Genomic DNA, 25,673 nt, shown 5'->3' with positions numbered 1-25,673 from the left:
TGGCCCAGTTACTATCCAGACTCCCTGCTACGTGTTCATCTCAGTTTGAGACAGTGTTATTCCGAGCCGCTTTTACGCTGGCATTCCATGGGGCTATGCGGGTAAGCGAACTAGTGGCGAGGAACAAGCAGGATGTGACAGGAGGACTGTGCCAGGAGCACGTCCAGATCAGAGGGGAGACAATGACGGTCTCATTTGTCAGGTCCAAGACCGATCAAAGTGGGATGGGTGACTGCGTAATCATACGCAGGATTCCCGGGTCCTCCATGTGCCCGGTAAGGTGTCTAGAAGATTATTTAGCACGAAGGGTGGCATCATGGGGGGGGACCTTGTTGAGACACGCTGACGCCACCCCACTGACAAAGTTTCAGTTTCAGCGGGTGCTTGCGATGTCGATTGCCGCTGCGGGCTTGAACCCGGGCGAGTTTGGGACCCATTCCTTTCGGATAGGGGCTGCTACAGAAGCTACAGCCAGGGGTCTGAATGTTGAACAAGTTAAACGGGTGGGGCGTTGGTCCTCCAATTGTTATAAAAGGTATGTGCGGTTGCACATGTTGTGAAGCTGTAACAATGTACTCACGCTTCTTGTTTTTGTTTGGTTTTCAGTTGCGCAAGCCTACGAGGCGGGGCGAACTTTGCAGTCGACCCAACACCGGGCCAGCGGTCAGACATCACCGGCTGTGAAAAAGGAGGTGTGGGTCGTGGGCCACTCATACGTGAGACGTGCCGCAGACGTATTCAAGGCAGGTGATATGATTCACGTAGCTGGGGAATACGGGTACAGTGTGTCCTTCTACGGAAGAGGCGGTCTCTGTATTGACCAGTTTCAATCATTTTTCGAGGGTTTGCTAGGGCGGACGAGGTCACCGCCGTCTGTAGTCATAGTACATCTTGGGGGTAATGATTTGGTCACCACTGGTAGACGACTTCTTCTTGAGGCGATGCTTTCCACTGTAAGTTGGTTAGCGAGGAGAGTTCCAGGGTGCACAATTGCGTGGTCCCATATGATCCCACGAAAAGTGTGGCGGGGGGCTATTTCGGTTCCTGCTTTAAATCATTCTGTTAGAAAGCTTAATAACAAAGTGAGTAGGTTGTTCCGTTCCAAGACACTGCATTCTATTTCGCATGGGTGTATTAATGATGACAGTATGTATTTGGGGGATGGAGTGCATTTGTCTCGGGTGGGGAATGAGTTACTCATAGGAGACTTCTTAGCATGGCTAAAAACGTTACACCATGACCTTTAGGTAGGAGTGTTGTGGGGGGTCCGGATAGCCGGTCAACTATCCGGCCTGTGGCGGTAAGGTCATGATCGGTGAGCACTAATTGGAAGATCCCTATGAGTGGGCGTCACCCAGCACGGATGGGAGCGCTCGGGGGAGGTGGCCATTGGCCCCTCAACGGGGAGGCGGTCCCTTCTAAGGATGGGTCGCCGAAAGAAAAGGAAAGGCGGTCAAGGCCCCTTCCTGGGTAGGAGGGGTTACAGCCCCCTCCTGGGGAATTTCCCGGGGCCAGGACGTCTGCGACGGCAGATGTGGTAAGTTGTGTGGGGTTTGGGGGGGGGTCTACGCTACCTTCTAGATACCTCACACGAGTCCTCGTACGACCTCTAAGTGGCGTCGAGTTTTATTGGGGCCCCCGTCAAGTCAAGGGAAATTGGTAATTGCACTTGAGGTACGCCTCTGGGCCGCCCCTCACAAGTGAGGGTGATATTTCTGGGTTAGGGATCTTGACACCGGTTACGACCTTGCCGTTGGCCCTTAAACGTTAGGATGTACAATTTCAAAATTTCAAGTAAATGTTTTGTAGGATGTTAGTTCGGCTAGGAGAACCTTTGTATTAGAGAATCTGTTAAGGTTAGCCAAACATCGCAATGTGGTAATGAAATTGTACATAATATGAAACTGTTTATTTAATGTTTTAATTTTGTTTCATATTTTAATAAATACGGCCGGGAGGGTTACTCCCTCCCGTCTTCCAAAAACTTCAGAACTGTTTCCGGTTTCCCATCCTTGGGGATTGTGTTGAGAGGGGGTGGCGGGTATCTCAGCCATATGGAAAGGGGCGACCACTCGGTCCCCCCGAACGTATGGCGGAGTACCACGATCCCCCCGGGAAGCCATCTTGGGCGGGAGGCGAGTCTCGGCTGGTATGCCCGAAGCAGCGTAGCCGGGGCGCGCCTTTTCCCGCCCTAGAGTGGGTTGGCCTAGACACTGACGCGGCTGGCCACGCCCTTGGGGCAGGCAGGGGCGGGTTTACGCCCGCCCTGAAGACGGATAAAAGGAGAAGCAAGATCAGAAGGAATCCTCTTGTTCCTGTGCTCTGAAGCTGCACCTCCTCGCTGCACGTGAGCTCGAGACGGAACGAAGAGCCAATTTTGGCCCACCCACCAGCCCCTGAGGACAGCAAGTGGTTTTTGAATAAAGTTGATGGATAACTCTGATTTTCGTTTACAGGTTGTGGTATTATCGTGATGATTTTGAGTATGTAATAAAGAATGGTCGATTTGTGTTACGTTTAGCAAATAAAGAAATTCTGCTTTAGTGTTCATTGGTAAGCATGCTTTTAATAAAATTGTAGTTGCTACTGTCTTTTTAGTTTAGTCATTTAGTTAGCATTGTCGTATTTATTTTGGTCGGGCGGTAAGGTCATGATCGGTGAGCACTAATTGGAAGATCCCTATGAGTGGGCGTCACCCAGCACGGATGGGAGCGCTCGGGGGAGGTGGCCATTGGCCCCTCAACGGGGAGGCGGTCCCTTCTAAGGATGGGTCGCCGAAAGAAAAGGAAAGGCGGTCACGGCCCCTTCCTGGGTAGGAGGGGTTACAGCCCCCTCCTGGGGAATTTCCCGGGGCCAGGACGTCTGCGACGGCAGATGTGGTAAGTTGTGTGGGGTTTGGGGGGGGGGTCTACGCTACCTTCTAGATACCTCACACGAGTCCTCGTACGACCTCTAAGTGGCGTCGAGTTTTATTGGGGCCCCCGTCAAGTCAAGGGAAATTGGTAATTGCACTTGAGGTACGCCTCTGGGCCGCCCCTCACAAGTGAGGGCGATATTTCTGGGTTAGGGATCTTGACACCGGTTACGACCTTGCCGTTGGCCCTTAAACGTTAGGATGTACAATTTCAAAATTTCAAGTAAATGTTTTGTAGGATGTTAGTTCGGCTAGGAGAACCTTTGTATTAGAGAATCTGTTAAGGTTAGCCAAACATCGCAATGTGGTAATGAAATTGTACATAATATGAAACTGTTTATTTAATGTTTTAATTTTGTTTCATATTTTAATAAATACGGCCGGGAGGGTTACTCCCTCCCGTCTTCCAAAAACTTCAGAACTGTTTCCGGTTTCCCATCCTTGGGGATTGTGTTGAGAGGGGGTGGCGGGTATCTCAGCCATATATCATCAGTGATGTGATCAGTAATGTCAAATGAGATGTCATCAGTGATGTAATTTGAGATGTCATCAGTGATGTAATTTGAGATGTCATCAGTGATGTCATCAGTGATGTCATTTGAGATGTCATCAGTGATGTCATCAGTGATGTCACTGACCATGTCATGAATGATGTAATATGTGACATGATCAGCAGTGGATTGCGGGTGCGCGATATATAGTTAGTGCAACTAACTATATATGAAATTTCAATGGTTTTGTGTGAGTAAAATAAGGTTTTGTAAATGCTAATCCCTAACTATATATGTTCTATAACCCATGGTTTTTTCAGTGAACTTTCAAGGTTTTGTAAATGCTAATTCCTAACTATATATGGTCTATAACCTATGGTTTTTTTCAGTGAATATATATATATATATGAGTTGAAAAACAACTACCCAGTTATTCCAAACCTTTACCTAATTCCTAAGGTGCACAAAAACTCAACCTGCCCTCCCGGAAGACCCATAATTTCCGCCACAGGTGGCTTATTTGAAAATACAAGTCGATTTGTGGACTCCTTTCTACAACCCTATGTAAAAACTCTACCATCATACACAAGAGACAGTGGAGATTTTCTGAGAAAAATCTATGATATACAATGGCAATCAGACTTTGTTTTTATGACTTTGGATGTACAAAGCCTCTATACAAGTATAAGACACCGAGATGGTCTAAATGCCATCAAGCATTACTTGGGAAGTAGAAGCATTGACCTGTACCAACACACACAGATGTTGCTCCAAATGACGGAGTGGTGTTTGGAGAACAATACTTTCACTTTCAATAAACTGCTGTACAGACAAACACAGGGGACTGCCATGGGTACTTGCTTCGCCCCCAGCTATGCTAATTTGCATATGGGCTGGTGGGAGGAGCAAGTACGCAGGGTGAAACACACTGAAGAAATGACACATAATGTAACACATTACAGTCGTTACATTGATGACATTTTTGCAATTTGGAAGGGGAGTGAGGAAAGTGCAAGAGAGTTTGCAGAACAACTTAACCAAAACAGTTTAAACTTGAAGTTCACCTGCGAAACCAGTAAAAATAAGATACATTTCTTAGACCTAGAACTATCAGTGGTAGAAGGTAGAATCCAATCTAATACCTATCGTAAACCCACCGCAGAAAATACCATCCTACATGCCTCCAGTTTCCATCCCCCAAACTTAATTGAAAACATCCCCTATGCAGAATGCCTTAGAATGAAAAGGAACTGCAGCACAACCACAGGCTACAGAAACTCTAAGGCAAGTCTGTTCAGTAGATTAGGACTAAGAGGCTATCCTGGACATACATTAAAAACAGCGGAACAAAAATGTGAACTTAGGGAGAGAAAAGACCTATTGTTCTCCCCTAAAGTTGAACTTCCCAAGTCAGAACAAAATACAGGGACTCCACGCCTTATCACATGGTACAATGCCTATCATAAACAACTGAGAAAAATAATTTATAGACATTGGCCCATAGTCCGCAATGACCCAGTGATAGGGAAAAGTTGCAACAAAATACCGCAACTGACTTTTAGGAAATCCAAAAGTATGAAAGAAGAACTGGTAGACAATGCCCCAGTGTTAAAGAAAAAGGAATCACCATGGTTAAAAACTAAGAATGGCTTTTATAAGTGTATGAAATGCAAAGCATGCCAATATGGAACTAACGTTACCACAGTAGATGTTCCATATAGGAAAAAACCACTAGAGATACGTGCAAACTACACATGCAAGACAGACTTTGCGGTCTATGTTTTGCAATGTAGCTGCAAAAAAAGATACGTGGGAAGCACAATACATCCTGCCCACGTAAGAGTGCTACAGCATCTCAGGGCCATAAAAAATAATGACCCAGCATATCCAGTGGCAAGGCACATTAATTCCAAACATGAGGGCAAAGCAGAAAACATCAAGTACTTCGTCATTGACCATGTGAAGAAAAACATCAGAGGGGGAAATAGACAAATAGCCCTCCGAAGACTAGAATCGAGATACATTATTCTCCTGGACAGTAAGGCCCCACATGGTTTAAATGCAGATGAAGCGCTAAGCGTACACTTATAATTACATAAAGTTAATTGTTTTCATAAGAAACCTCTGAGTGTTCCCTGAACCTTCCTCCGCAAGAGAATTGTAAAAATAAATGTAACTTATTGGATACATGTCATGTATCATAAGAAATTTAACAAATGTTCACAATATTTATTGGTGGTTTCAAAAGTCGAGGTAATTTATCATTGCGATCAAGCAAAGACATAGGAAAAGACAATGTACAAAGGATAAAGTAACTTAGTTGGGTTTATCACTGCAATTGGATGATTTTGCCCACTTGGGCTCTATTCACGAGAACCTCACCAAATATAGGTTCCCAGAGTAATACTGTCATCAAGATGCGTAAACGGGCACTAGACCCTATATAAGCAAACCTTAATCCATAAGGACACAGTAAATGTAATGCAGTACGTTTTGTATAAACCTATTATATTTTCAAAAATCACAAATGTACATGAACCGGGAAAAATTACAAACGGTTGTTAATTGTGCAAAAGCAAATGTTAGCAATGATATAATTAATTGTGCGCTAATAATCGACAATGCTATTTAATTGTCTATTAATTAGAGTTGATGTAAAAATGTGCAGCGTAAACATTAAGTAAAGCAAAAATATAACAACCGAGGCTAAGTAAAATGTAACGCTGTAAATTTCCAGTGACCTCTGCAAACTGGTTGTCATGACTACAGGTAAACCATCACATGATCCAATGAGCACTTGACATGTTAAAAACACTGACGTAATGCTATTCTTTGTTGTGAGCAAGATGGTTGTATCCGTCGAAACGCGTCAATCTGAGCACTTAAAGAAAATAAAACTTGTTTCCGAAATAAGACCCCACGGAGTCAGCGCCTGTTTTCTAAAACAGATCGACAGGATTGGAGAAAAAATATATATATATGTATATATATTAAGCATGGGCGGAAAATCCGTTCCGCTCGCGGATTTTCAGTAAATTCGCGATCCGCGAACGCTCATGAATTTAAAGAAAATCCACAAATTCGCATGCAGCGGATTTTTTTTTCTTGGTGATACAATTTTGCGGCGTGCGGCGTAAGTTCGCAATTGCGAACATGTAGGTGCGGCAGGCAGCAACAATCTCGCACTCGCGAAATTACAAAATTTGCAATTCTGCACAAGAAATCCACTAGCAAGCAGCATAGACCTGAAAATTATGATTTTTATCAGAATAACTCCTCAGGTTGACATTTGCCTGCCCTTTTTTGGATTTGAGGCCTTTTGACTTTCTTTGGATCACTTTTGGATTAGAAATCAACTTTCACAAGTAAGTTTGATTGGGGCATTACAATTGCTGTTCTGCAGAAAACAAGTTTTGCTAAACTGAAAGCACTCAGCAGGTGCAAAAGTTCAAATTCATCATTAGTAACCATTCCCTGTAGTGCTTTCTGACTGGGGCCCCTCCAGAGTTCAGTTGCTAGTTGCAACAATTGTATGACCCTGCTCTGACCCTCACAGCCGGATCATAGAATAGCTACAAGTAGGCCACAAAGGTCCTGGAAAAAAAAATTGCACTGCAACAGAAAGCAAATGACAGATAAGGAAGCAGGTGCCAGACTGGAATTTTAAAACAGTGACACATTAATAAATCAACCCCAAATTAATTCATGTCAGTTGAAGCAGGGCAGGTGTGCTTGCTTTTTCCCCCCATAATCTACAGTGATGATGATGAACCAGAGGGTGGCATTGATGTACCAGAGGGTGGCATGGGTGAAACAGAGGGTGGCAGTGTTGAAACAGAGGGTGCTATGAACCTGTGATGATGAACCAGACGTAGAAACAACATAGTCGCGACCGTTGCGTGCCGACAAGTAAGTTCGCAATTGCGAACTGGTACAAAATCCTCGCGAACTGGCAGAAACCCTTGCGAACACTATAAAAACAAAAAAATCCGCGAATTCGCGATAATTCGTGGATTTTGCGGATTGCGAGTTCGCAAATACGCAAATTCACGAACGCCAGATTCGCAAAATTCGCCCATGCTTAATATATATATCTATATATATTATAGAATCTTGAGAAACCTAGCGCATACGCCTCAATCGCGTATTAGCCAGAAAGCAGGACATGGACCCAAATTCCTTCTTTACGTTGTTTATTCGCCCAAAGTCAGAGACTCGTTTCGCGGCTCCCGCCGCTTGTTCACTCGACAATGAATGACCAATGGAAGGCATTTTTAAAGTGAAAGTGCACATTTCGAATCCCTCACGTGACATAAACCTCAATGGAAATAGAAAGCATACTCTTACATATCATATAGCTAATGCTTGCATTTTTTGACAATATTACATATTTGTGCAAATACGCAAATGTGCAAATATACAGTCGAGTCAAAATAATGTCAGGATAAATATCGGTAAAATACCCTCTTTGACATTAAAAATAAATACGATATGAAACCTCTTTCCAATGCATAAAATAGCATCTGCTAGTACAAAAAAAAAGAAAAGAATTTCATTTATCTCTGGGTAAAACCTTGTTGTGTCCCTGAGACATCATGTACTACGGATTTCATATCCTGACTGTGCAAATATACGCATAGAAGTTATGATAATATATATATAACACCGGTAAAATACCATTATTATCAAACTAGACTTCAACTGTATGTGCAAATTCGCAAAAAGTCGATTGTGGTAAAATACCTTTGTATGTTTGTAAATTTCCTGAGGTAGTTCAAAAAATAATAAAGATAGATATGAAAATAAAAATGAAAATATCCCCTAAAGTGCTAGTGTCCAAATCATAAGATTAATTTTGTGATTTAAAAAAGTAAATTAAAATTGATATATATATACAACACATTATTTCATCATAATTCTATCAATTGCTGTATATTGTGTACGGTCAATAATTGCATATTATCCGTATTCCGAATTCCATGTATTCTATATTTGCCACACATGTTATGTCTACCAGTCACTTGATTCCAACTCTTTATCACAGATTAATTATGTACATACGATTTATAATGAGATTTGATATGTCCAATAACATCGATATAATAAATAAATACTATATACAGGTTAAAATGTCATAAAAACACCCCATCCTAAATTAAATACATAATAAATACTTTTGTGTATCAAAAAGTTTCCTTTAGTATATTGTTGACATTTTAATCTCATAATTGGTATTATTTCATCGTTTTCTAATATCATCATTTGTTCATTTCAAAGATTACTCATTCTAAACGTGTGTATAATTCTTCCGTATTGTTAACACTGTGGTTGTTTAGAATCTAGTAGTAGAATGTATCTTGTTTCGAGTTTGCGCAATCGACTTTCTTTGTCTCCTCCCCGTCTATTTGGGGGTACCGAATCAATTAAATAATAGGATAAACCTTTGTTATTATATCCGTGGACCTCCTTAAAATGCCTGGCCACTGGATAGGTATTGTCCATATTAGTTATCGCGCGTAGATGTTGGAGTATTCTTATGTTAGCTTGTAATTTGGTACTCCCAACATATATTCTACCACACGGGCACGTTAAAACATAAACCACATATTCTGATTTGCATGACAGCATTTTAGTTATTTTGTAAGGTTTAGTTCTAAAAGGACTTACATATGTGGATGTATTGATACCATGTGTGCATGCTTTGCATGTTATACATCTCTTAAAGCCTTTCAGGTTTTGATACCAAATAGGGCTGGCAAACATTTCGGGATTTGATATTACCAAGTTATCACGCATAGAGGGAGCCCTACTGTAGGTAATGGAAACCCTCTGCGGAAGCAGGGGTCCTAATACCTGATCACTTAAAAGAATTGGCCAGCTATATATATACACACACAAGTGCTAATAAATTAAGGGAGACTCCTAGAAAGTTCATTGAATGCTCACTCTTGTCTTCATGAAAGCTCTCTCATGTCTTTCTTTTTCAGAAATGCCTACACTGCGCACATCACTGGTAGTACTGGGGAAGGCATGCCTGGCCTCATCCTTCGTCTGTGTCTATCTTTACACCAGCGAACTCTATCCCACCGTCATAAGGTTTGTCATCTTTTCCTAATATCAGATAGACCCTCCTGGGGCTTCCAACGTTTCTTTCATATATTTTTTCCTGAACTTAGGGGTAGAGAATAGGATGAAATAACATGAAATTAGACAGAAGTTATTGTAAACCTTCTTGGAGCCAGGAGGTAGTTAGAGGAAGCACAGTAACTTTGATTCATAAGAGTAAGGATAAGTCAGATCCATCTTAATTGACGTTGTCGCTGGAAGACAAAGATTGAAGTAATCACTTGTATTTCAGTAAAGCCTCTGAAGCTGTTTCGCGCAGAATACCCTCACAATGGCTGAGGAGGCTGCTAGAAATGACTGTGGGAGGTAAAGAAGTGTAGATGGCACCTTCAGTAACAGCACCAAGAAGACCTGGTCAATGAGAAAGTCATTATGAGAAAAGGATGTTGACTAATGGACTGCCCCTCAAGTTGTACCTTGGACTTTTTGAGGCCTTAATACCTCTTTGAGGGTTTTCATTACACCTACTGCTCATGCTATTCACTGTACTTACATCTACTGGTTTATCTATACCACAAAGATAGTCACCCTCATTACCTGACCTACTCACTCTGATGTACAAATACATTTTTAACTAAAAGATTTTCCCATTCATGGAGGGTTATGTGACTATCACCCTTTCAAATAAGGTATCTTGTAATGTCCTGCACAGATTTTGAGGCACAAGGTGATGCAAAGACAGTGCCAAGGCTTCAGTAATATGTACCAAGCCACACAAGGGGCGATTTGCGCCACCTTCAGAAGCTGTGTAAAACAATGTAATGCAATGCAGCAGCTTGCAGCACATTAAGTTAGCTTTTAATCTGGGAGGTGTTCCATAGGTAGAGCATGGGCATTCCCATGCTTCCACCAAGGGAGTTGGTGCACTCCCAGATCTACTACAGCTTGTAAAGCTGGGAATGCAGCATCATGCTAAGCCTTCCCCAGTGAGACAGAGTGATGAGAAATATCATTATTTCTCTTTGTTATGGCCTCTTTTTATGCATGATGCATTCCACATCATACATAGAAAAATAGAAACGCCTCTAAAACAATCCTGCCAGTAACACAGGCACCCTTGCACTATGGTACAAGGATTCCTGTGTTAGTGCTAGGCAGTATACAGTGCACCGCAGCAAGGAGAGAGCAGAAATGCTCCATATTTTTGTAGACAGAATAGAGCATTTCTGTCCTTTCCCCTTTCACACAATGCATCAACTTTGCTTATTGCCCTGCATTGCGTGAAAGATTAATAACTATGCCCCAAGTCAGTAATCATAAAAAGAGACTGAAAACTACTGCCTACAAGTTGTGGGTGTGAAAGGATCATGCAACTGTGACAAACCAAGAAAGAAGAGGCATACGAGTCTGCGACACCATTCTTCCACGTCACAGTCTTTTCATCACTAGGAAACACCCAACAGTACAACTTTTACAGAAAGACTTGAAGAGTCACCTCTTGAAAGAAATCACACAACAATGCATTAACCAGCCACCATGCATCTCCTCCTCTTCTTCCTCTTTGACCTTTTGTTTTTTCCTTGACAAGGTACAGCTCTCCACTGACTATTGGCTACATTTGTGATGTAGAAATACCATATACCAGTGGTTTAAATGTTTGACTTATGTGGACCTCCACTCAATCCTTACTGCAACCTGGGAACCCCCACCGAACCATTATTGGAAATCATGGACCCACATTAAGTTATTACTGGAAGCTGCACATTTTTGATGATTTGAACTGCAAACAAATACGCAAAAATATAGAAATAAACATTCATCAAACATATACACAAAGATGAAATGTTTAATTTGGTTCACAAAGAAATATAAAAAAATCAGCATTTGCATTTTAATGGAAAGGTTTGAACTTTTCTAAATTCAAATGATGTTACTCATGATCTAGACTGTTTTCTACTTGAAGCACTTACACTGCTCCCACGGATCAATCTGAGGATACTAAGTGGCTCATTATGATCGCGGACGGACTTGAGTCCGTCCGCGACCATCGAGGAGGAGGGAACCTCCGCATGGCCTGCGGAGTTCCCTCCTGTCCAATTAGGATGTGACCGCCACCCTGGCAGTCACATCCTCTATTTTTAACATTGCGGCGGGTGCATACATTGCATTTGTATGCAGAAAGCGGCAGGCACCGCAACGGGCCCCCGCAGTGAAGCTCCGTATGCTTTTCCACGGTGGAAAATCCGCTGTGGAAAAGCATTTCTTTTTGGGCATCCTAATATGGCTGGCGGTGTCTGAGAGACACCGCCCCCATATTAGGGCTTTTCCGCCGCGGTTGTAAGCCAACCGCGGCGGAAAAGCTGCGGACAGAAACCAGGACCCACCAGCCATCCTAATGTGGCAATGAGTCTTTGGTGGGTCCGCTGCGGTTTTTCCGCATCCTCCGGGCCGGCGGTGGCTTCCCCCGGCCCGGAGGATGCGGAAAAACCTCAATCCTAATCTGCCCCTTAATTTTTAGCCCCTAATTTCAAATTCCTTTACGTTAACAGAATGTTTCAAAATTTTCAATTTGACATTTTGCGTCCTTATTTAAACAGGCTTTATCAATAATAATATTTCATTTGGAAAGCAGTTGTGGACCCCCTAAGTAAGCTTTGCGGATCACAGTCCAAGGACCCCTGCCATATACTATAAAAATCAGTATTTGACTTTTAAAGAAGATCGAGGTATTCACTATCAACAAGAGGGTGGACACAACTCAGTCATATTGAAAAATGGAAAAAGAGAGAGACATAATTAGGTTTGGAAGGCACATTGAGAAGTTGATACTCAAGTGTACTTGGATGAAACACAGACAAAGGAAACCATCCAATCAAGGTCAAGTTCAAGTTTATTGAATGATTAATAAAAATCGTTACAATGTTCGTTTAGGTAAAAAAATAAAAAATATAAGATGCTGTAAATATGTACATTAATTGTTAAACATCCCTATGCAGTTTTAAAAACTGTTCTTTGTTTCCCCCGGTGCAGAAAGGATTAATGTTCAAATTCTTGGTCATAGATTTAATAAAATTATATATACCTCAATGTTCTTCCAGCCTCAGTTACTTTTGTTCCATTAAGATTCTTGTAGCCGTTTTTTTTTACCTCAGTCATGAGTTTAAGCCCCCGACAGGCCAAGATGGAAGAGGTGCCTCCCAGCCAACTTATTACTGCTTGCCGACATGAACGTATGCTCCGTGTAATGAAGATATCTCGTAAGTACTGTCTTCTTAAAGCCGTGAGTGCAGGGCATACGCATAACAGGTGCGTTAAAGTTTCTTCATGATATCCGCACAGTCTGCAATGAGGGCTCTCTTTTTGATATTTCCAGGATTGCCTTAAGTCCTTAGAGTAATGCTGCCCCAATCGAAAGTCGATGTAAATCTTTTTTAAATGCTGACTAAAATGTGTGACTAAATATTCCTGTGGCTTTTGTTGATAGTAAGAGGTGATTGCCATTCTTGCGTGTCGACGTTTAGTTAATGTTTTTTTGTCCTCTAACAATGATTTCATTTTTGCTGCAACATTAGCTACTTTGCTGAAGTATGCTTGATCAGTTTATTTTTTCCATTCTTCTAATAATTCCAATTCGGACAGACAAGTACTCAAGTAACTTCCCCATGAGTTTGTGGGTGGCTGGCTTTCCTGGTACTGTATTTCTTTCCAACAGATGTTATCCATTGACTCAGTTTGGGCTGAGCGGAGTTTATGACATAATTTAACAAAGCGGGTCATTGATTTTTGGTTTTGTAGGCCAAATTCTAGGCGGATTTGTGCTGGAGAGGCTGACTGTGGCAGTTTAAACACTTCTTTATAGATCTTGTTTTGTAATTTGTTTAGTATTTTCGCCTCACTTCCAAGCCACGTTACTAGTCCGTATGACAGTTTTGGCAAAATTTGTGCAGCCATTACCTTTTAGAGATGCGTGTAGTTCGGGCCCGACATTTTTAATTGTAATTGTGGGAACGCATAAATTAGTGTTTGTGATTTCCCTTTTATTGCAGAGGTGTGCTCCTTATTTGAGTGGCCTTGTCCAAGAGTTACTCCTAGGTACTTGTAGGATTTCTGTTCTTCTGCCACTGACTCGTTTATTGCCCATTTGAATTTGATTTTCTTTTGCTCCACTAACCGGAGCACTTTTGTTTTTTCTTTGTTCATTTCCAGATTTTCCTGGGCTAGGTACGGATACTAGCATATTTATTAAGCGTTGTAAGCCTATTGGCGTTTTACTTAGTATGACAATGTCATCTGCGTACTGCAGCATTGGAACTGAAACATTGCCCAACTTCGGGGCATGACAATTGATGTCTTCTAGATTTCTGCCTATGTCTGCCAGATATAAATTAAATAGGCTGGGGGCTAACATGCAACCTTGTTTTAGGCCTTCCTGTGTTTTGATTTTAGGTGTTAAACTGGACCCTTGTCCTTGTTTTACCCTTACCCATGTGACACGGTACAAACCGATTATTGCGTTTAATAAACTTTGGGGCAACCCCCACTCTTTTAGCTTTCCCCATAGTCTAAGCCTGCTCACTCGATCGAAGGCGGCTTTTATGTCGACAAAGTACACATATAATCATTGGTTCTCTTTTTTCTGCGTTCTCAGTTAATAATGCCAGGATGGTCATGTTTGTTATTGTCCCCATCCCTTTTTTTTATTTTTACTTTTATAGTCCTCATTTAAAGATAATATGCTTCCATAAAAAACAAGAAAAATGGTTCTTTTCTGACCCCTTCTAAGTGTCTGAAGGATCAATATTTAATTACCGGTCTGGTTTTCACCTCCCCAGAGGAGAAGGGATGCTATGTATCTCCAGAGCCGCACCTTCGACTACTTCTTTAGGATTTCAAAAACCTCAATCTTGAAAAGGAAAGCGGCCCATATAATCTCACTTACCGTAAGTGGCCCTTTTCAGACTAGTCCCCAGGACCATGCCTGAAGCATATTATTAATCATAGGACCCAGAAACACAGAGATCCACTTAAAAAATAAAAATAAAATAAAGTAAAATCATACATCAAAGAGCCATAAACCATAAACCAGAGTATTTAAAACCCATAATCCTCATTATATATGTAAAGCCCCTGTCTCAACCCAATTATCCCAGATTTCCCAATATTTGGTATTTTTTGTGAAATTGCCTGCTTGATCCAGACATCCTGACCACTGAATGGAATAAACCCATTCATTCTCTGTTGGAGAGCATGCTAGTATCCATTTAATACATAATTCTCTACGGACTTAAAATAATCAAGGTAAAGAACAAAGTTTTATGCTTCTTTGTTAATATTAAATCCCCCACTTCGCTAGGAGTTAGCCCAAAAATTACAGATTTAGAGATTAGTTTAATTTCCATCCCCATAACATCTGATATGGTCTTACCCACTTTGTTCCAAAATTCTCAATTACCGGACAGCTCCAGAACATATGGCCCTCATTAACGTTATCTTCTCCACATTTGGGGCATTTCTTGATCTCCCGATTTCCCATCTTTAAGATTCTCCACGGGGTCCAATATGCTTTATGAACTGTGAAAAGGTGATTCTTTTCTAATGATGCAGCGTTTATACATGACCAAACAAGTGACATTGACACTTGCCCAATAGATTCAAGATCTTCGTCTGGCAGGTACTTCTTTCAAATTTCCATAAATGAGGCCTGCTCCTCTTCTCTATTTTGTACAAATAGCCAGTACCAATCTGCCACTTCCTTTCCCTTATTGCTTCTAGAACAAATCTTTAGTGGTAAATACGGGTTTCCTTTCAGTTCTTTTCCAACTGCTTTTGTCCAGCTTGTTAATTGGTAATATTTGAATTTTGAAATCAGGTTTCCAGTTATAGCTGATAGATGCAGCCAAAAAATAAGGTATCCTTCAGTTAACAATTGACCCCAAGAGACAATTCCACAATTTCTCAGTGGTAACGCCAATGCGTCTGTTAAACATATTGGTATCCCAGGAGAGTTCAAAATCGGAGTAATATTGTTATAGTATGGAATTTTTAGGAGGCGGCTTACTTGTGACCAAAGTTTTACAGATGTCAGCAGAATCTTCAATTTAACTTTTTTTTTTAATTTAGGGTTATCAAATTTTCGAAGAAAACCATCAGCTTGTGGAGATAGAGCCCATGTAAGTGCTTTAAAAAGGGGTGAAAATGTGAGATGTTCCAACATTAATTGTCGGAAGTTTTTTAACTGAAATGCACACATATGCAAATAAAGATCCGGGCGAGCAATCCAACCATAATCCTTTTTCTTTCCAAGTGCACTTATTTCTCCATATAAACTTTGTAAAAAATCCCTGTGCCTTTTTAAACCAAATTTTTGGGAACTCGAGAGGGATAGTACTAAATAAAAAAGTGTATTTAGGAAGGATCGACATTTTTTTTAAAATTGGATTTGCCCAGAAAAGAAAGAGATATAGCCCCCCAAGATTGTAGGAGTGAGCTTACTTCTTTTGTCACCTTATCAAAATTAACGTGCGCAATTTTATCTATATTATGGACTATTTGAATTCCCAGATATCTTATCTCTTTCTTTTCATAGGCGTTTACAAACTCTGTATTCCATTTCATTAACTCTGTTTTTTGTTGATTTACCAAGTATCCTAAAATCTTTCCGAACTTCTCTATCTCCAACCATATTTCTGGATAAGATTTTTCTATATTCCCTGTGTATACAATAAGGTCGTCAGCGTACAGCCCTATTTTTTTCCCATCCGTTATAACTAAACGGGATAATTTTCTGTGATGTTCTTAATTTAAAAGCCAAGGGCTCAATATACATGTTAAAAAGTAACGGGGAAAGAGGGAACCCCTGTCTAGTCCCTCTTTTGATTTGTATTGCTCGAGTCAGATTCCCATTAACCAGAATTTTAGCAGAGGGATTTTTGTAGATGTCTTTGATTGCCACACTGTATTACTTTAAATAAAAAGTTCTAATTAACTTGATCAAAAGCCTTTGCGACATCGTATGTCATTACCGCCAAAGGGGACTTAAACGTCTGTGACACATCTATAGCTCCAATAAGATCCTGGGTCAACTCACTTAATTGTCTCCCCTTCATAAATCCTTTTTGATCCGGATGTATAAGTGGCGCTTATAGTTTATTCAATCGTTTTTTTATAACCTGCGTATAGATTTTATGGTCGCAGTTTAAGAGCGAGATTGGACGGTAAGATTTACAATCTCGCAGATTTTTATTAGGTTTTAAAAGGATTATTATTGTTGCTTCCTCCCAAGATACTGGGGGACTGTTTCCTTCTATGAAAGAGGAGTTAAATAGTTGTAATAGGAAAGGTGTTATTTCATCGTTTAATATCTTATAGATCTCATTAGGGATAGAATCTGGAAAATGGCAGCTGCTGGCTAGTTGCAGTCGCAGGCTCGGCAGTATATCCAGGGTAACGTTATTGAGTATAGGAGAGGATGAAGCACATGTAATGAAGTAAAAAAAGGCTGTACTAAATTACAGAAGTTTGCAAGAAGAATGACAGTTTAAAATCCCCAAATAATCTTCGAAGGACTCGAACCTACCACTGTACTCATTGTGCTTCTGGTCGGCTGGGGAGGATCTGTGGTGCCGACGCCGGTGTGATCTGACTCGGCGTGTGGAGATCACCTCGCGCTGCTCTGTTCGGCTCTGGCTCTGGCCTGGGAGTGGGAGTGGTCGCCCCCCTGAATCGCCTGCCTGCACTGTTTGTTTAGGGTTGAAAACGGACACGGCTGATATGGACACAGATACAGATGTCTCTGCGGGGGGATAATCAAGGTGAGCGGTAGTTCGGGAGGATCCAGAGTGTGTGTCGCTGCAGTGGACGTTTAATCCTGCGCATGCGCCACTTGTTTGGGTCGATACGGGCATCTCTGCGGGGGTAACGAGTGCAGCAGCAGTCGGTAGATATCAGAGTGCGTGTCTCGGCATCTTCCTCGGGTAGTTGGCATGTTGGAGGTTTAACGCGGTGATCGAACAGTTGTTATTAACTTCGCCGATTTGACTCGAACTCCTACAGCGTATTTAAGCACACCCTAAATATATCCCGGGGGGGTATGACAGTCTGTTTCTCTCCTTTACAATCTGGCTACTTAGGTCTGCAGTGCTAGGTCAATTCTCTTCTCTTGGACTTTAGTGTTTAGTTCTACGCCCACCTTTATTAGTAAGGCTAATAAAGACTAATAAAGGTTATTAAAGGACGTTAAAATTGCAGCATGATTAGAAAGACTTTGAGAGAAGAACCGGGCACATTCTAGCTTTGCAGTACGAGGCTGATTGTGAGCCCCTTGTAGTGCCTTCTTCCTTTTGTGGTCTTTCTTTAGCTAAAAGTTACTATAAAAAGGACACTGGGTGCTAGGCGCCTAGCTCACTATCTGGCGTGGAGAAGTGGCTGCGGGGGAAGACTTAATTCCTGGTGGAGGGCGCTGGTCCGAAGCAGCTGCAGGTTTGGCGATTAGAAGGGGAGTCTCTGCTAGAGTGGAGTTACGTACTAGTTCAGCTCCTGTATGTTTGGTGCTGGTATCCCCAGTAAATAGCATCAGTAAAAACAGGCCCTGGAATTTGCAAGAGAAAGATCAACGCGTCTATTTAGATTTAACTGGCAAGAAAGGCAGAAATCAGGAGTTTGAACAAAATGTATGGTAGACTTCAATGTCTACGGTAAGACAAAAGAGGAGAGACTGGGGGCCAAAACTACACTACGAGAGAGAGAGTGGTTCACAGGAAGACCACGCTGGAAATATACTGTCGGAATCAGAGAAGAGTAAACTTAATATGTACACTCTTAGGAGCAGAGAGATTTGTGGGGTGGAGAGTTCTTGTTATAAATCTGCAGATATAGAGCATACAACTACGGCACAAGAACAATCCACGGTAAAAAGATAAAAGAGGCGAGAACGGCTAAAGTGTCTACCTCTAACAGGAAAGTAAAAGCAAAATCTGAGAATACTTATACTCCTCTAAAAAAAGAACGAAAAAATCTTACTAAAAATAAGATGAGCGGCATAAGAGTCACCCCATCACTAAGATTCTTCTTTATGGTTCAGAACGCACAGCCTTTAGTAGTAAAGGATCTGGTAGACCCAATAGTAGTAGTAGAAAATAACCAGACTAATCCTTACCACACACATGTAGGGTGTGTGAATAAGGAGACAATGGAGCCTCTTTTGTTGGAGAATAGGTATGAGCCCCTGACGCAAGAGCTGAATGAAGTTGTAGTAGACTCGCCACCTGTACCATTACCCGCTTCCCCACCTGCTTTGCATCAGGTCAATACAGAAGTTCCCACAACGAGTGGGGAGGGAAATGTAGCAGTTGCCCTGAATCCGCTAAATACCAAAGACACAGTAAAGGGAGCAACCTCACTTACTGAGGGACTTTTAACTACTCTGCTAATGGAAAACAGGGATAAGTTCGCAGTCTCTGAGAATAACCAATTAAAAATACAATCTACCTGCGAAATCCTTGAGACCAAGATTAAAGCAATCTCTGATAGAATGGGCGCCATGGAAGTAGTGGTTGAGAGTCTAACAAAACAAGTTGATAAAAATACACAAGAGATACAAGCACTAAGAAGCGAAGATAGAATCGTGAAAGATAAGCTGGAAAGTCTAGAAAATGCTGCTAGAAGAACATCAGATTTATAAATATACCAGAAGATGCTTAAGGTGTAGATATAAGAACCTTCATAATTCACCTCCTCCTTGAGCTACAGCCTGATATTGTCAAGAAAAGCCTGAAAGATGATATACAGCGAGTACACCAGGATCCATACCTGAAAAAACCTGGTAAGAAAAACCCCAGGAATATCCTGGTTAACTTCAGGGCATATACCTTAAAGGAGAAGAATCTGGCAGGAGTATTGAAAGCGGGGGAGTACAAGAGGCACGCATGGTCATTCCGAATTCGATCTGATATATCCCCTATAACTCAATAAAAACAATGGGAGTTAGGGAAGGCTATGCAGTAACTAAAAAAGTTAGGTGCAACAGCAAACTTACATTTTCCTGCATCCCTTAAAGTCATGTGGGATAATAGAATGTATACATTTAGAGATCCGGGTGAAGCAAATGCTTTGTTAAGTAAAATAAAGAGCACTTCATCCACATAGGCCTTTTTTGGAAAACCCTGGATAGAAACAGAGCCTGAAGCCGGAGATTTCCTCTAATAGTAGAAGGGGAGGTTTCCCTATGGGGTGGGGGGGGGGGGGGGGTTCCTCTTTCAAAAAAGTATACATTTTTCTTCTTCACAAAGGGTGGGGAGCATGTGGGAATTTTTTTTTAAAAAATGTCTTCATTTGAAGACGTAAGTACATTTTTGGCCTCTATTATAAACATAGGTTATATTTTTCACTATGTCTAACGTCAGAGTAAAGGAACTAGAAATAACGACCTGGAATGTAAATGGTTTGAGGGTCCCGCGGAGAAGAAATAAGATTCTGGAATATTTGAGACTATCTGAGAGTAAGATCTTCCTTATCCAAGAATCTCATCTACTAAAGGAAGAATGGGTTTCAATTTTAAGGCACCAGAGATAGGTTGAACACTATATATGTACAAACTAAACATGTATAACAAAAGGAGTGGCTATCTTAATTAAAAAATCAGCTGCTGCGGTATTGGAAGACATTATAGTGGACCCAGGGGGAAGGTGGGCTGTTGCTAAAATAAAGATCAGTGGAGTTGGAATCACGTTAGCAAGTTATTACGGTCCCAATATAGATGATCCAGCCCCCCCTGTTTGCCCTATTACCTCATTTAGTATAAGCTGATTACTATACAATCTTAGGAGAGGATTTTAACCTGGTGCTCAATCCAAGCAAGGACTCGACCTCTCTCAGAGCTATATCCAATACACAAAAAATGAGAAAGAATTTAAAGCAATTAATGCTCAATTTAGGTTTAATAGACATCTGGAGTGACCTGGCCACTAAATCTAAAGCTAAGGGTGGGAAATTTACCTTTCATAATAAAAAAATGTGGCCATAGGTCGAGGATTGATTTCTTCTTGGTTGGGATAGAAGCAAGACAAAACATCAGTCAAGTAAGTCACGCCCCTGAGCATATGTCTAATCACTCGGCTGTAAGTTTGAAGATAGCTATCGGTTGGACGCAGGCACATAGAAGGTATACTATCAATCGAGCATTACTATTGGAGCAAAATACAATTGAAAGATTAAAAGTAGAAAGTAAAGAACTATTTGATCCTAATTTAAACTCTGCATCAATCCAAACTGTATGGGATACATATAAAGCAGTTCTGAGGGGGGAGTTAACATTATATCCTGTGCACAAGCAAAGAAAATAAACGTAAAGAAAGTAAAGAATTATTTGATCTTAATTTAAAATTCTGCATCAATCCAAACTGTATGGGATACATATAAAGCAGTTCTGAGGGGGATGTTAACAAGTATATCCTGTGCACAAGCAAAGAAAATAAACGAGGAGACTAAAAAGTTGGAAAATGAAATAAAGAGACTGTTAGAAAGTCTGGAGGGGAACAGGGAGAATGTGACCATTACAAATAACTTAACATCCGCTAAATGTAATCTAGCTAACTATCTAGAAGCTATTCTTTAAAAAAATGGGATGCCAGTAAACTGACACACCTTGAGTATGGCGAAGGGTGTAGCAAGCTTCTCGCGTGGAAAGCAAAGACAGAACAAATGAGAAACTGGATTAAAGATATACGACTCCCTAATAATGGTAGGGTAGTCACAGAGAATGATGAAATTGAAGAAGCCTTAGTCTAGTTTTTTAACAAATTGTATACAGAAGAGGAAATAGTAGATAAAGTTTGCATGGAAGAAATTTTATCACAGATGATCTCCCTACTCTCCAACAAGAAGACAGAGAAGTTTTAAATGGTCCCTTCTCACTGGAGGAAATACATCAAGTAATTAACTCCTTAAAAAAGGGGAAAGCTGCTGGCCCAGATTCTATCTCTAATTGTCCCCATCCCTTGTCTGAATCCGAATTGGAATCTTGGAATTAAGTTATTGTTATCCACCCATTCTTGCATCTGCTCTAAGAGACATGAGGCATAAAGCTTGGCTTCCACATCGATTAAAGAAATCAGCCTGTAATGGCCTGGATTTCTACGGTCTAATTTTTTATAAACTGGGTGGATGATGTTTCCTTTCCAAGATGCCGGCATATATCCTTGGATGTAAATTTCATTAAACAGCATAGGTAGGTTTTCGGCCCAAAAATCATCGTTGAACTTAAATACTGCAGTCGGGAGACTGTTTGTTCCGGGGCACCCTCTGTTTTGAGTTTTTTATTTCGTTTTTTTAAATGGTTGCGATTAGTCAGAGTGGGATGTTCATTAACCCCTTTTTCGCATTCCACACCTTTGGGCTTTTTTTCACTAACTCGAGTAGTTTTTAAATTAGTTGGTTCCGTGTCATTTGTTAACCCTTGGTTCTTATCATTTCTCTGTGGGTCCTTACTTGAGTAAAGGTTCATCACGTGAACTCCCCAGTCGTTGTCTCCAATTCTGGGATCCTGGTGCAATGCTTCTCCTTTGTTTAAGTTATTTATTATACTCCAAAAGTCCTGAGAGTTTGGTTTTTTACTTGCAAATAAAAGCTTTACCCAAATAGATTCTTTATACACTGCTCTTGCGGTCCACAACTTTTTCCGATAGTTTTTTCTCAAACTCCTAATGTTATTGAAGTTTGGTTTGGATCCCTATTTTTTCTGTCTCAGTTGGATCCATAACTCCTGGGCTATTTTCCTCTTTTGTTTCTTAACTCACTGTTATACCAAGGTTCTCTCTGCACTTTAGTGACTCTTTGTATAACTGATGGAGCGAAGTGCTTCTGGGTGAGTTCCTCTACCAGGTTTTCCCAGTTTTTTACCCGTTCTCCTTCTGTTTGTTGGCCGAGTTTCGTCATAAATTTACTTGCTGTGACCTGGATGTCTTTCGTTTCTCCTCCCCTCCATTTTATTTTCCGGAGATTAAATTTCTCAGATTGTTGCATTATCGAGGTTATTTTTTCAGCACATGTTACTGCGATGTTCATTCTTATGGCTTGGGGAAAATGGTCACTTTCCGTGCGATGGACTATGGTATAGTCCTCAATGGCATGTTTTAAGGTATCACTTATTGTAAAGTCAATAGTAGACTTGACCTTACCGCTCACGTAAGTTGGTACCAACAATGAATCTCCTTTTTTCTGCTTTTTAAGATTGTTAGGCCCATTGTTCCTAGTTTGCACATTGTGCTTCGATTGTGTTCTTCTGCTAGACCTTTCTCCTGATTGTGGCTTTTCTTACCGTAGCTCATTAAGTTGCGGTTGAATTCTCCTGATATTATCAGTGGGCATTGCTTGTTTGATTTTTGTAAGGCTTTGGTTAATTTGATAAGTGTAGCAATTTTTTTCATTTTTTGATACTTGGTCTGGATGAATATAAACATTTATCAATAGCAGTTGCAGCTGCGACTTTATGTTGATTTTAGTTACTTGGACCCAACTCAGCCCTACGTCCTGTTCCTCTGTTTGCCAGTCGAATTTTTGTGACACATATGTTGATAGACCTCCACGTGGGTGCCCATAGTTGGACAGTCTCTCTGCTAATATGTGGTGTTTGGTGAATCCCGGAATTGCGGGGTAAGTCAGGTTCCAGGTCTCTTGTAAAAAAATTATGTCTTGGTTTTGAAAGAAAGATTGAGTTTTGTGGTCCTGGTCCAAACCACTGAATCTGTGTACATTCCATGAACACATCTTGATCTTTACCAAATTGTATTTTTCCGTGAAATGGGCCTGGTTGGGTTTTCTTAACGGTAACTTTGCGTTGTTTCTATGAATTCTTTTGGCTTAGTGCCGTTGGGATCCATGACCTGTCCTGGTCGACCCATAGAGGTCCTCCTTTGTTTATCTGGTTTATTTGATTGTGCATATTTCCTGAATTTTTTTCCTGGGTCGTTGCGCGAGCTCCTCTGAGACACGTTATTTGCTTTGGACTTAATGATTCATCCACCTTTGGGTTAGATGGACTTTTCAAAAGGGGATATGGATATCTTGGGCGCATATGTTGCTTCAAGGTTATTCCCCAACTCTCGAATAATGGTCTATTAGCGAAGATCCTAGCCGCTAACTCCTTAGATGCCTAGGTGATCACAGAGTCTTCTATGTCCGGGTTATCTTTATTTTGAAAGAACTCCACTGCTACTATGTCTCGAGAGACTATTCCACTTAGTTCTGGTATTGCCTTGAATAGTTTTATCAAGTTCCCTCTGTTTAAAATGTCCTGCCTTCCCTTCGTTACGTATTCTGGGATGAATGACAATATTGGTTCGATCTCTTCCAGGACGCTTTTTTGCCTTCCTTGAGGGGCCTGTTGGTGCTCTTCTTTTCTGGTTATAGGTTGTTTTTTTCTGACTGTTTCCTGTCCTGTGCAAGCCTCTTTCTTCTTTTCCCTTGTCTTTACCTTTACTACTAAATTGCTTTGCTCAGTTTGCTCGTGTTCTCGGTCTTTACTTTGTGCAATGCCCTCCGATCATTTCCATTTGTGGTGATATTGATTGGGGTCTGATTTATTACTAACTGCATGTTTTTTTTTCTCCATTTTTGCTTACTTTTATTTTTATCCGAGCGCCCGTGGGTAGTCTTTCGTGCCTTTTCTTCGCTTGGGTACTTTGAGATCTGACCGTCCTCTGTGATTGCACATGAAACCCTTGAAGATGATAGGTCTTTTTCAAATTGTTTTGTCGGAGACCTTCCCTCGGTATTCTCAAGTGTTTTTTTATTTTTGGGCCTCTTGTGATTAAGAGTGCCTGAAGCTTGTTGTGGACCATGTTTTGAGCCCTGGTGTGTTGATGGTTCTAGCTCTTGAATGGGTTCCACCGTTATTGACTGCTCAAACGAGTAGCTTACCCGATAAGAGTCCGATAATACCAGTCTACTCGTGGAGTTGTTCGGCGCATCGTTTATCCTTGCTTGGTCTCAGCTCGTGCTCCTTGTGAATATTGGGGAAAAAAATTCTGTGACCGTAGTTTGTTTACTTTTTTGTTTGGGGCTTGCCTTCCTAGCTCGTTTCCTTTGTCTTTTTGTTAATTTATCTTGCGGCTGGGCATCAAAGTTAACCTAATATTTGAACGTCACTGCTTTCCGCCTTTTGGACCTCTTTGTATTCCAGTTGCTTTAAGTTACCGTCCCCCTCTTTGTTGTGCTTTTGTTTTTTTTGATAATTTGGGATGTTTGGCTTTTCTTTGTTGAGTTTTTTTCCCTGGGGATTCTTGATTTCCCTTGCACTTGCTAGCTGTTTTGACTGCTCCGAGAATGTCTTTTAAAATATCTGGGAGGGACACAAGTTTCTCAATTATACTCCCACACTCGCAGTTGTTTTGTTTGTCTTTGTTTGGGAGTTGGTCCTTGTTTCCTTTGTTTTGTTTGTCTTTGTTAGGAAGTTGGTCCTTGTTTCCTTTATTTGCCAATAAGGACATTATTGTGTCTGTCTTGGAGCCTATATTCGCGATGTGCTCTGCGATAATATTTATGAGGTCAATTTGGACCTCAATTTTGTCAGACTGATAATTGAGTGCCCTTATTGCTTGATCCAGCGAGCTTATTAGCGCCTTACCCCAGTGCATGTTGAACTGTTGGATGCCTGCATTCCCTGCCGGTTCGGCTCGATGTTCGATCATGCTTGCCGATGAGATTGAAATTGGTGCCGACTGGTGACCTTTGCTTACTCTACTGCCGTAACTCGTACTGCCTTCTATGAGTATTCTTTGAATGCCACTGCTGACCATTAGGTTGTGTGAGGTTGATGCCACTGGTCCCAACCCACGGTCCCTAGGGGTTAGTTGTTGTTCTAGAGTGGGCCCTTGTGGAGATGTCCTTTTTGTTGTCGTTTTTATAATTTCAATCAAATTTGATTCATTTGATACTAAGAGGGAGTTCGACCAGACTTCCTCCCCTTCTACTCTCTGTTTTATCAATTCACCAATTTCTCCAGGTTTAGTCTCTTCGCTTGGGTCGTTATGGTCTTTATGTTCCTTGTTGTTCTTGTGTCCCGTGTTGGTAAAGATATTCTCCAAGGATTTCTTTCCCAGAGGTGTCGATGATGTTAATAAAATTTGGTTTTCATACTTTGTGTCTTTCTTACTTCTTGTTGTTTTATTTCCATACCACTAGTTGATTCCGTATCAATAGGTGACCTG

General features: G+C 41.1%; 1 protein-coding gene across 1 annotated transcript in view; it reads left to right on the top strand.

Moving 5' to 3' along the window:
* The window catches only part of LOC147691767 (solute carrier family 22 member 6-A-like), a 645,113-nt gene that overhangs the window by 570,998 nt on the left and 48,442 nt on the right, over window positions 1-25,673 (top strand). Inside the window, exon 8 of the mRNA XM_086936682.1 lies at window positions 9,393-9,501. Within this exon, the coding sequence (XP_086792808.1) occupies window positions 9,393-9,501 (109 nt within the window). The remainder of the gene's footprint in view (window positions 1-9,392; window positions 9,502-25,673) is intronic.

This window comes from Lissotriton vulgaris, chromosome 9 (assembly GCF_964263255.1).
Source record: "Lissotriton vulgaris chromosome 9, aLisVul1.2, whole genome shotgun sequence".
Classification (NCBI taxonomy): Eukaryota; Metazoa; Chordata; class Amphibia; order Caudata; family Salamandridae; genus Lissotriton; species Lissotriton vulgaris.
This window is presented reverse-complemented; position numbering and strand designations above follow the sequence as displayed.